This window comes from Leucopleurus acutus (genome assembly GCF_964270905.1).
Source record: "Leucopleurus acutus genome assembly, chromosome: 2".
Classification (NCBI taxonomy): domain Eukaryota; kingdom Metazoa; phylum Chordata; class Mammalia; order Artiodactyla; family Delphinidae; genus Leucopleurus; species Leucopleurus acutus.
The window spans coordinates 164,872,148-164,884,901 of record NC_139143.1 but is presented as its reverse complement, the minus strand read 5'-3'; the positions used below and the strand labels follow the sequence as shown (position 1 = coordinate 164,884,901).

Sequence of the window (12,754 nt, the reverse complement as noted above, 5' to 3'; positions counted from 1 at the left end):
CCAGCCAGAGCGCCAGCTATTTTGCATTTGAAGGAGTTGACTTCCATATTCATTGAGCTTTTAAAAAGATCGCCACCTCAAGATGGTTAAAATCCATTGACATTTGCACTTTCAGACATGACAAGTCTCTCGGAGCTGCTGAGGTGACTGGCCTCTGGCCTTTCCACTTACGTCTCCTTTCTTCCTGTCCCCGCTTCCTCCCCACCTGCCTGGGTCTAGAGTTACTTTCATAGCATTTCTCACTCTTGGCTTCTTTTTTTTCCCTGATGATCAAGTCTGTTTATGTTTCAATATTTTTTAACTGGGGTGTCTTTTAACAAACGATCCTTAGGTCTAAAATAAGAAAAAAAAAAAGCAAAAACTAAATGTTATTTTTATACCATAACTTGAGTCTATTGCCAAAATCTGGAAATCCCTCCCATGCCCAATGAGTTTACATCCCAGAAACATTGAGCCATCAGAAGGAACTATGTACCTGACTTGTTCTTTGGCCTGGCTCTGTAGGGGGTGGTTATCTCCCCAAGGTGGGGCTCAGTCTCCACCCTCCTCTGTGCAGATAATATCTTTCTCTTGCTGCAGGCACCCCTTCTGCACTGCCCTGCACTCTTTTCTGCAAGTGCATCTTCCCTTCCTCTGGACTGTCCTCTGACACTTTGGCTTATCCCAGATTTCAGTGTGTCCTGTGGATAGGCTGGGGAATTTTGCTGCTCCCTTTTGCTTCTGTTTACACAAATGAATTTTTCCTGATTTCCCACTAGGGCATGTGAGTGGGTGGCATGGGCTTTTTTTTAAATTTTTTCCTGTCTTCCTGGGTAGAGATGGGGTTTGGCTGTGTTGCAGAACTGGAAAAGTAGGGGGTTCTAGCTTGGGGCCTGTTGGCCTTGAAGCAAGGCTTCCTCATGTCTTGACTGTTCATTTTTTCCTGTCCCACTGCTTGGGATGAGGAGTTGCAGCTTCAGTGTGGAAATTCCTCTTTTTGAGGAGCCTGGGCTTGGGCTTGCCCCAATCTGGTGATGAAGCCATGACACTTTAGACCTAGCTCAGGCTTGGAGGCCAGCCAGAGGAAGGCTGGTCTGAATATGGGCGTATGAAGTTAGAGCTACCATTTCCCCTCCCCAGCAGCCTTTGTACAGACCCAGATTTGCTATGCAAAACAGTCTATCCCAGGTTCTGTTCTGGTTGGCTACTTTGTTCAGCAACTTCACAAAACGTAGCACAAACATTGATTATGGAGAAGGCGTCAGGGCTGTTGAGTAACTCTTCCTTTACTTCTTTCCTGCTGGCTACAGTGTGGGGTGCCCCATGGGCACAGCCCAGCTGAAGAACAGAATGGAGGGCTCTGGGAGGAGGCAGCTCACTGGAGAGCCTACATTCCTTACACAAGTGCCTAAAGAGAGTGATGCCAACACTCCATCTGCCCTGTCCATCGCCTTCATATACTGTCTATTTTGTGTTCAGTCACCCTTTGGGGAGGGGAGTTCTCTTGGGACAGTGGGCTCTGAGTGTTCTCTTCTCGGGTATGTTTTGGGGCTGGGATCAGGGCAGTATTCCTGGAGGGTCCAGTCATTCACCAGCATTTTGCAAATGTCCATTGAGAGCTGGTGGCAGCCACCTACTCTTAGCAGCAAGTTTGTGTTCTCTCCTTTTTGTCTCTTTGCCTCACTCTCTCCAGTTGGGTTTTGAGCTGAGGCTTGACATGCATTTTTTAGCCCTTTGGCATTGTACAGGCCATTTAAGAAATAAAAGCAAAAGAAACAGCTTGGGCAGTGGCAAGAATATGACATCTTGCTGTGATTTTCTCTATTTCGTTCTATCTTTGAAACTTGAAAAACACCCTTGACCTTGAGGATTACTCTTGTTTGAAAGGTGGTGCATGCAGATTGAGAAGTGGTGTTGGCAACAAGCTTTGGCTTTCTTTGATTTCGTTCAAGTGGTGCTTCTTACTTAGGCTCTGAAGAAGCTCTGGGGAGACCCCAGCCTCATCCTCTTAGAGAAGTCTCCTGCTCCCTTTGTTCCACTCTTTTACCTTCCTTTTCCTCTTCTCTCTTTCCCTGGCCTCCTTTTATTTTATTTTCTGTTCACTCAGCTTGCTTGCTGGCCTCCCTGCCTGTCTGCCTTTGTGATGATGAATTCTCTGCATGGCTAAAATGATCGCACTGTTCGCTGACAAGGTCAGGCTTAGCTCCTCGGCTGCAGAAGACCAAGAATCTTCTTCCCAAGCCCAGTGATGTCCTCACTGGGCTGGACTGCCCCCAAACTTACGTGAGGGCATAGCAGAAGGCCTGCCCAACTGGCATGAAATCAGGAGGGCTTCTGGCAACTTCCACACCTGTCCACTCTTTGGAGTTGGTTTCTCTCATTGCTTTTTCTAGATCTGGTTTCATTTCTCTCTACCTGGGACCTCCCTTTTCTGAGGATGTCCTAGGGTTGACCTACTTGGTTATCCAGCGTTGAAGGGTTAGGGGATAGACATGGGGGAAGAAGAGAGGGATGAGAAGAGAATGGAGAGAATTTGGCTAAAATCTGGGAAAGGAGAGCGCTGCTCATTGATCACTTTTCCAGTCCAGCCTAACTCACTGGGGCTGAGGTGCTACTGCTGGCCACTGGGGATAAGCCTAAGGCTGTTGTTGTGGGAAACTTAGGCTTAGATTAATGCTGAAGAAGGTACCTAACAGTGTGAAACCTCCCTAAGAAGCTCCCACCTACTCAGTAGCTCCACTGCAGCCTCCTCTTTGGCTCAGCAATGATGTTCTTGGATAGTTTTCTTGTCCAGAATTCTGTAAATGAGGCCAGCAAGATGGGCAGCCAGGGGGACACTGTGACTTCTTAGCTGGCCCATAGGGTATCTGCAAGGCTGGTGGGACAGTGTTTTAGACCTGGCGTCATGTGTAACAAAGAAGGATGAAAGTTCCTTCCCCTTCAGGGTAGAGAGACATCTCTAACTAAAATGCAGTTTTGGAAATTACATTGGGGGAAGTTATTTTTATTTATATTTGCTGGGCGTAGGCCAATCCAGGATGGTAGCTGGGATGCCTTCCTTCTTAAAGTCTGATCATGGCAGGGTTATGCAGGGCACTCTTTCCTCTTTGGCCTTCTAAGCAGACTGGGGAGAAGGGATTCTCTGGTTTTCTCTTTTCGCCCATTTATTAGGACTTGCCTTCTCCCTGGACAGGGAGAGAGGCTAGGTTGGTGCTCTCCCCTTACTCTACTCCTACTGACTTAGAACCTCTGGCTGCTGTTTGGGAGCCCAAGAAAGGTAGTGGAGGTTATGGGCTCAAAACAAAAGAAAACAAAGCAAAAAAACAATAAGGTGGGGAAGGCAGATTTCCTTCTTTAAAAAGGAAAATAGGAAACCCTCCAAGGATTGTGCAAGTAAAGACAATATGTCGAATGCACTGACCCCCCTGGTGTAGTAGCAATAAGGAAAAATGAAATGACTTTCCTGTGCACACAGTCCAACCTGATTGGTGTGTGATGTTGCACTTAGCAGCCATCTGGTGGGCATGTGTGTCTACTCTGGGTTTCACTTTAGTTTCTAAACTTTTTATCCCTCTCAAGTCCAGCATGGGTGGGGAAATGTCCCTGGAGCCCCACAGCTGTGTACTTGTTTGCATTTGTTTCCCTTTGAGACTTGTGTTTGTGTCCTGCTTTGAGCTGTACCTTGTCCAGTCCATTGTAAAATTATCCCAGCAGCTGTAATGTACAGTTTCTTCTGAAGCAAGCAACAGCAGCAGCACAATTCTGTGTTTTATAAAGACAACAGTGGCTTCTATTTCTAAAGTGCGGTCTCTCTCTCTTTTTTTTTTCTTAGCAAAGCAAACTGTTGGGATTACTTATAATCTCTGATAGATTTTACGTTAGAATAACAGATTGTTAGAAGAGCAGAACCATCACTTTCTAAAGGAGTAAAGTGGGTAAAACAAATTCCGGAGTGTTGAAACTGCAGATTGTATGTAATCACTTCACAGGGCCTCCATTTATTCTTCATTCAACAAACATGCAAAGCACTGTGTCTAGAAGTATTATGAGGGGAGTAAGCAGGCACAATTCAAAAATGAGGAAAACAGTGTTTCTCTCTTTAAGGAGTTTAAAAAGTTTGGTGGTGGATATCAGTAGCCAGATGGTTCTCTGGTACCATTTAGAGAGATTATGAGGACTGGAACAAGGCTCTAGGGCTGTATCAGTGAAGATAGAAAGGAAAGCGCAAATTGGAGAGACACTTGGGGAGATAGAATTAATAGGACTCCATGGATGATGGAACAGGAAGAGAGTAGAGGCTAATAACGTTCACTCTTCTTGAGCAAGTGAGTCTATTGGGACATTCCTCTAGCCAAGACTGGGGGGAAAGGGAGACTATAGAAGGAAGGTGGTACATTTTGTGAAGAAAGACAATTAGCCTTGTTTAGACTGAGTTTTGAGGTTCCCATGGGGTAACAAGGTTAAGGTTTCCAGTAAACATTTATGTTTTGGTGCTCAGGGAAGACTGCAAAACTGTAGTTATAGATATGGAATTCATAATCATATAGATGGTAGTTAAAACCATAGGAATGAACAAGATGGCTTAGAGAAAGAGTAGAGCAAGAGAAACCTAGCGTACGAATGTAGGAAACGAGATGAGGAGAGGAAGTAGAACCTAAGATGACAGATCACACGTAGATACCTTGTATGTTTTTGACTGCTTTAATGAGATGGGAGAATAGTCAAGAGAGTGGAATAGGATTTAGGAAAGACAAGATTAACAACATGAAAACTGCAGTGAAGGGGGAGGGTTATTTTTTTCTACTTAGTTTGCTGTCTTCCACCCCATCTTGTCTGGGATCTCGTAAGTATATGGTCATTCTCCAGTATTTTTTGAAAATGAGCATTGGAAAACCTAACTTAAACCAGGCTAAGACTGGGACTTCCAGGTTGTTCACCACAACCACCAGCACCATTTCCACCTCCAGCTTCCTCCTATCCTCAGGAGATGCTTGTAAAAGAATAAAATAAACAAACCTAATTTTGTTCCTAACTAGTGTCATAGGTGGTGTTCCAGTGCACTCAGTAGCACTTAGCAACTTGCTCTATTTACTCTCATGACTTGTTTTCCCCAGAGCCTGTGAACTTCTAGGAGCAGAAGCTACATTCTATTCATTTTCATCATCTCAGGGCCATAGCGTGTATCGGCGGGGGCAGTCAATATTTGTGAGTAGAAATGAGCTAGAAATCTGTGGTTCTTGAGTACAGAGGGGAGAATTAAGAAGTGATACTGAGTCTACAGGATGGGCTCAGTATTCCTGAATCTTCAGGTAAGCAGAAACAACCAGATTATCATCACCTTTTCTTACTCTCACCCCAGCTTCAAGGTTCTATGATTTTGTGCCTTAAACTGCTGGTGCAGTTGTCAAGCATGTAAGTTCAGCATGCCTCCCTGGTACTCCTAGATTATTGTTATTTCTGTGTATTGGGGGAAGATGGCACAGAGAATGATTCTGGCACAGGGCCCAGTGAGAAATTTCAGTGGCAGTTAGTATGTACAAAAGTGGGCCTAGCATTTCTCTGGAGGCCAAGTGTTCAAATTGCTAACCTGTGGCTACCCCTGCCAGATGTGCTTGGAAGCAAGCCAGCCAGACCCATGCTCCTTTTCACCAGCAAGGAGTATTGAGGTTGGTTGGACTTGAAGAGCAAACTGGAACATGGAGGAGATTTTTCCCAGTTGAAACAAGACAAATTTTTGACCGTTAATGAAGCAGAAAGTGTTTAGCAGAGCGAATGGGAAGATAATCATTATACCACATTTTGGTTATAAATTTCATTGCCATAAATGAATGATGTTAAAAAGATTTCAGCATTTGGCTGTTGGTTGCTACTCAAGAGAAAAATATGGTGGGAGCCCAAGGCCTGATTTATCTGGTCCTAGAGCTCAAGGTTTGATTTAAGGCTTGTCCTAGCACCCCTGGATATCCCTTTTCAGGATTGGTTGAGCAGCCTTCCCTCTGCCCTGTCAGTTGGCACCATATACTGTAGCACATTCTTGTCTGTCAGGTGCCTTTAGGGTAGAATGAGGCTGTGTATTTGTTGGGTATCACTTGGGTTAATAGACCCCAGAATCACATGGCAGTTAGGGTTTGGTGGCTAAAGGAAAGGGTTATAGTGCAAAAAGAAGAATATTTTCAAGTTCTGAGCCTGGGCCATCCTCAGACTACTGTCTGTACTGCTTAAATGTAAAGAAGCATCGAATTGGGAAATTAGCTCTCCATTTTTCTTCCTAGTTTTCAAGATATTTATTCCTTTGGCTGTAAGCTAAGGAAACCTGGCAGGCTTAGAAAGTGCACAGAGCATGACAGAAGCACTCTTTTAAAGCGGCAGTGTTGAGGAGCTGGAAAAGTGGACTTGCTGGAGGTGAGGTACATTTAGAAGCTCTCCATTTAAGTACCACAACTACCTTCCCAGGATACCGTATCAAGATTTTTTTAGGCCACTGTGGCTTACCCTGCAGGAACACACTGTCCTCTTATTCTAGACTGCAGCAGCTTCACCACTATCCTCTTGGCAGTGTCTTTTTGGGACAGAGAAATTTTGAGGAACTTTTCTGGGGACCTTCCCCACCTTCTGAAGGCAAGGAACTTGCCTTGTAAAAGAGGCAGTGGGAGCTCCTAGCCAGGTTTTTGGGTTGTTAATGGAAGTGAACTGGAAAAGGAATAGGGACTTTGGGTACTTTGAAGTACTTGGCTAGGTGTTCTGTACAGTATCCATTATAATTTGGTTGTATCTTCACAGCATTCGTGTGAAGTAGTTCATCAGTTACCTTCAATTGCAATAGCAAAACCCAAGTAAATTGGCTTAAATAAGGAAACTATCACATGACAAGAAGTCCTGATTTCATATGGCTCCAAGGTTGGATAATTCACTGGCTCAATGATAATATCAACATAACAGATTCTTGCAATCTTTTTGCTCTGCTATCCTTTGTGTTGTTTTATCCTCATGCTAGTTCACCTCAGGATCCCAAGATGGCTGCTATAATTCCAGGAAGGAAATGCTGACAGAACAAAGTCTAGCAGAAGAGCGACTAATTTTTCCCAATGTTTCATTTTAAAGAAAGGGAATCCCTGGAAGCCCCAGCAGATCTGGCCTAACGTCTCATTTGCTAGAAATGGGTCATCTTCCCACTATTCTGTCATTGGCAAAGCAAATGAGATCATCCATCATGAGTGGCTTAGATTAATTACAAGTTATCCTATGAGTCATGTGGATTAGAAAGACAAATCATGTTTGCTAGGCAAGAAGGGATAAAAGGCTCTTGGGTAGGCATCAAGCAGTGTCTGCTCTACCTAGCTACTCTGGTTTTTACAGATGAGGAATGTGATGTTCAGAGAGAGTGTCTTTCCTAGAATCACAGATAGTAGCAGAGGGCCTTCAGTGTCAGCTCTGACTGTCCCTAAAGCCAGTATGTTTTATATTGTGTTCTGCTGCAGTACAAAGTAGCTTCCTTTCTGCCGTGTAAAAATTGCTTGTCTCGGAGAAGAGATTTCAAAGTGTCAAGTCGGCTAACTTCAGCCCATGCAAGAGGAAAGGGTTCTATCCAGTTGCTTTCCTCATCCAGTGATGTTTTTCTAGCACAGGAAGCTTGGAATGCAACTTTCAGAGGGCACTGATTTCTTTGCCCCCAAGATTTCTGTACTATTTTACAGTTCTCCCTTCTGAGAGCAACCAGTACCACAAGGGTTGAAGGCAGAGTTGCCATTCTTGAAGCCCACTTATTTATTGGTCCATCCACCTGCCCCACAGATATTTATGGGATGCTGCTATGTACGAGGCACAGGCACTGTTCTAGGCACTGGGGCTATGACAGTTAAGATACACAAAGACCCTGCACCATACCCTTAAGAGCAGACTCATTTGGGAATGAGGTTATCCAAAACTAGGATGTGCATGTTGTCAGGGGAGAGCCTCATACAGCTTGGCTTTGGGCAGAATCATTCAAACTTTTTTGCCTTCCTACTTCGTGATATTACAATTCGTGAGCCTTTCATAATGGGCTCACAGGTGGGGTCCATGGATAGCAGAGGTAGATGGGAAGGGATCATTGACATTTATTAAATTGGGCTGAATTAGAAGGTCCCAATCCTGTTAAATCCATGTCAACAAAGCCAAGAAGCTTGCAGTCATTTAGGGAACCAGTTGAGGGGGTTGAGGGGTGAAAGACTCTATTTACCCCTGTTGAATGCTGCTAAGGACTTGGATTGTGTAGAGTCAAAGATTGAAAATAACTTTTAAGATACAGTGTTTCATCTAGTGACATTTGATAGTTTGAAATTGGGGAGGGCATTTTCAGTATAAGGGGTAAGGATGGGAAGGAAGAAGTGAGGCAGAATTGGAGTCAGATATGGGTTTGAATCCCATCCATTAAGTGTTTACTGTAGGTGCATCTAATAAGTGCTTTAAGATGATAACAATAGTAAATGCCCTCACTAACATTTAGGGAGGATTTTCTCGGTGCTTTATGTACATTCCCTAACTTCACAACAACTGTGAGGAAACTGAAGCCCAGAGGTTCAAGTGACTGATCCAAGTCCCACAGTGACGGGGGGGGGGGGGGGCTAAAGATAGGATTTTTCCCCCCCTTTCCTCTTTGTCCCAAGCTTTAAAAAAATGTATTTTGATTGTTAAAAGTCTAAACATTACTGATACTTAGAGACAGGGAAAAATCATGAATCATTCCTCAACCTGAATAAAATAGTATCACATTTCTTTCAGGCAACAAATACTAATGTGCTGGTCTTAATAACCTTATAAAGCTTACATTCTAGTGGAGGAGGGAGCACCCAATAAACTAGTGAACAAAAATTGCAGATTGGGAGAGGGGTTCTTAAGGAGATACTGTAATAGTATACAGGAGTACCTCACTATAGATCGGAGGTCCGGGAAAGGCATCTGAAATGTCTTGAGGTGTGAAGAGCGGTTGGGGGGCGGAGGGGAAGGGGTGAGTGTGAAGAGGAAGGAGAGGGCTCCTGGCCAAGGGAACCAGAAGCAGAGAGGCTCCAGGTCTAATAGAAAAGCGCTTTCCCCGTTAGGGGAGGCCGACCAGTATAGCTGTCGCATGATGAGGAAGAGTCTCGCTTGAGGGGAAAGGCAGGGGCCCCGTTATGCCTACAGCTGGCCCCGCGATGGAGTTTGGGTCCTGGTGTGACCAGGCGTTATTAAAGAGTTTTTAACATGGAAATTATAAGAACTGATGTTTGTGTCAAGTCCTGTTTCATAATCTTTCCCCAAGTTATATTGTACATTTCCCCCCCCCCCAAAAAAAAACATGGTCCTCAAAGCAACTCTACAGGCTTGATCAACTAACTGCTGGTGGTCACTTGACCGCCTGCAGAGGAGGAGGTGCGTGGGTCGGTCCCAACTGGGCGTGGCGGGAGGGCCTCGAGAAGAAGGGGGCCTCTCCCCAGGACAAGATTGGCCCAGGGCCTTCACAGCTGCAGGTCTTGGTCCTGCACCTCAGACCAGCCACGCTTCACGAAGGCTCCTGTCCAGGTTAGCTTTGCCGCCCTCCGCGACCTCGCCTCGGGCAGGCACTGTCCCGCACCAAGGTGGCGGGAGGAGTCCAGCCCCTCGGGGTTGTCTCCAGCAGGCACGGCCGGGCGGAGGGCCGGGCGGAGGGCCGCGGGAGGGCAGGCCCCGCCCAGCTCGCGGCCGTTGGCCGCACCCCATCGCGCTCGCCCCAGGCCCCGCCCAGGCTCGGCGCCCGCTCCGCGACACCTCCCCTGCGTCCTACGCGCCGGCCGCGCCCGCACAGACGTCGCGTCCGCACGGTTAGGGCGGAGAGGCGAGGCTTGGATGTCGGGCGAGAGCCCGGGCAGCGGAACTGACGCCAGCAGGCTTCCGGGGGCGGCCCCCGGGGAGGTCGGCGGCGGCGCCGCAGTCGTGGAGGGGCACTGGGATCGTAGGCGGCCGCGGGCGACGCAAGTTCCGCACGGAGCCCGTCTCTTCTCGCCTCACGCTTCTTCCTCTCTCCTAGTTGCGCGCTGCCTCCCGACGGCCGCTCTTCCTGACGAGAGCTTTCGGAGTGCGGTTGCTGAGGAGAAGCCGTCACCACCCCGCCTCGGGGCCGAGTGAGGGTTCCTGTCGCGCCGCGTCGCCCCCTGCGCCGCCTCCTTGCCCTCAGTGGCGGGCGCCCTTCTCGCTGGAAGCATTCTCCCCAGCTCCATGAATGGAAATCGGCTCCGCAGGTGAGTGAGTCAGAGCTGCTGGTTCGTCCGTTGGGGGTAACCGCAGAGCATCGTCGCTCCCTGCGCCCCGGCCCAGGTGCGCGAGGTGAGCACCGTCCCCCTTCGGTCCCCCGCCCGGCCCTTCCTCCGCCTCCCCGCAGCCCCGCCGCAGTTCCCTGGAGCCACGGAGTAGGCGATGACACTGCGGGGAAGAGACTGCTCAAAGGGTTGAAGTTTGGGGTTCCCTAGGCCATATTACTCTTTTTTCCCCGGAGTCTAGAAGGGTTTGCCATCTTTTTTGTTACTCCAGTTGAAGATACAACGGGGTGTGTATTCTTTAATCGGGTAGTGTGTCTCGTAGAGGCACTGGGTGGCCAGTCTTCTCCCTTATGTATCTCCCTTCTGTAGTTGTGAAGATGCATTAAGATAACAGATGAGAATTAAGTTTGAAATAGGTATTAGTGCAACGTCAAATGCAAGATGGAATTTCTTCCATCCCCGAGTTCTCATCTATGTTTGTGGCAGCATGGTACATATAATAGTTCCTGAGGATCTTGGAAATGTCGTATCAGCCTGGATCACTGCTGATGTGAGGAGGTAGATCTTAAAATTGCTGACTATATATATGTTTTCATTCTATATTCCCTAGAGAATCGGCTGTCATATTCTTGGAAATTTGGAATTTAAGAAAACTGCTTCTTTCCTTGGGAAAAAATTGCATCATGGGCAGTACTTATCTTAAAAAAAGAAAAAGCACTTTTTACGTTCTGTAATTAATTGAAGGACATAAAGTAGGTGTTACATAACGATTTGCTTCCCAAATGATCATATTTGGTATGTTAAATTTGGAAGTATGCTTCATCCAGCCCGTCACAGTTTTATAACTTAATTATGAAAATATTAAGCGGCGGGTGTCTTTTTACTAATAGTACCACAAGTCCCTGAAATTCACATCTCATTTTGCCAATTTGAGAGGCACCTGAATATAAGAAAAACTTACATGAAACAAACCAGTGACATAATGATATTAAAGATTTTGTTGACTACGTTAAGGAGTATAATTGTCAAATAGATGCAGAAAGCCCTTAGGAATTGTAGAGGTGGGCTGGGGAGAAGGGGTTATTACAAGTTTTATTATATGGAATTTTCTCTAATCAATTTTTACCGTGTCTCTTTTGCATGCTCTTTTTTTTTTTTCATGTCTCCTTTAAAAGGGAAAGGTTTGTCTAGATTGTGAAGAGCTTTAGACTCTCGTTTGTTTATCATTGATTTGTAGGTTTCGGAAACTGTCTTGCTTTTGTTTTCCAGTTTTCTAATACACTGTTTAGGGAATGTGATGATTTGGGAGCTATACGTGATTTTTACATAACTGTTCTGTTGTTGAGCCTGGAAAACAAACATGAAAGTTAAACACTTTACTACTTATCCTAAAATTTTAAAGATATTTCCAAAAATTTTTAAGGTTCTTTTCTTTTTTGGGTTTTTCATGTGAAATTATTCTCAAATATATGGGCAACATCTTAGAAAATACTTCTGAAGTCAAACTGCCTAGCCAAGGGGTCCAACTCACCAAGTACGATTCAGTAAACGCTCCTAAGAATTCTTGAGCTATAGATAAGTTTTACTTCTTTTTGCATGGGCCGTTGCTGAAATATATACCTATTTAACTGTCCTCCCATCTGAGGAGGTATAGTTAGATTTGTCAGCCATATGCTTGGACATCGTGAAACACAAAGTTTATTCTTCAGTGCAGTTTATACATGATTGTAATTTAATGATGAAGATAAAGTATAATTTGGCTTAAGATTGTCATCAAAACCAAAATTTTCATTCTTCCTGAGACGTGTAATTGTTATGCTGCAAGTGAAATCGAAAGCATAATTGGGAAAAATGTGCAACTAAGTCTAAAATCAAGAACTTGACAGATACATATTTTGGTTTAAAAAATTTTAGATGCATATTTTCTCTGATAGTCTATTGAGTCAGTGTTGGATCTTGGCTCTCCAATTTTGTTCTAAGTTTTTCTTTTGTGTGGAGATTCTCAGGAATCATCTTATGGCAAAATATTTTAAATTCTAATTGTTAGGTGGATACATAGAAAACTTAAATTTATTTACATTAGAGGACTAGAGATACAAATTCTATATAATTGTTTCTTGGCAAATCGTTCTTCACTAAAAGTTAATATTTGTCTATTCTTCCCTTTTGCATGTAATATTTTAAGTGATCTTTTAAGGATGTCCTGTACAATGTAGTGATTTAGTACTGTGTTAACTCTGATTTAACCAAAAAGCTGGCAGGCACAATTGGTTTTTAAATAATAATAATCAATAGTTTAGCATCTGTGCCTGTGACTCCTTAGTTAGAGGAACTTCTGATGAAACCCTATTTTTTTATGCTTTAATTACAGCTGGACTAAGAGTATATATATTTTCATTCCAAATAAAGTGGGAATAAAAGAAGCAGAAACGTTCATTAAGATATCAGTTCTCCTGAGTAGCTATTTTTTAGGACTGTACTATTCTAGTCTGTATTTTTAGGTAAAGTCAGACTACTGTTAAGGG

At 44.8% G+C, this 12,754-nt stretch overlaps 1 protein-coding gene across 1 annotated transcript in view; it reads left to right on the top strand.

Annotated features, from left to right (window-relative positions):
* LOC309958664 (protein argonaute-3) overlaps window positions 1-12,754 on the top strand; it is a 128,049-nt gene that overhangs the window by 607 nt on the left and 114,688 nt on the right. Inside the window, exon 2 of the mRNA XM_082834748.1 lies at window positions 10,001-10,211. Within this exon, the coding sequence (XP_082690874.1) occupies window positions 10,193-10,211 (19 nt within the window). The 5' untranslated portion in view covers window positions 10,001-10,192. The remainder of the gene's footprint in view (window positions 1-10,000; window positions 10,212-12,754) is intronic.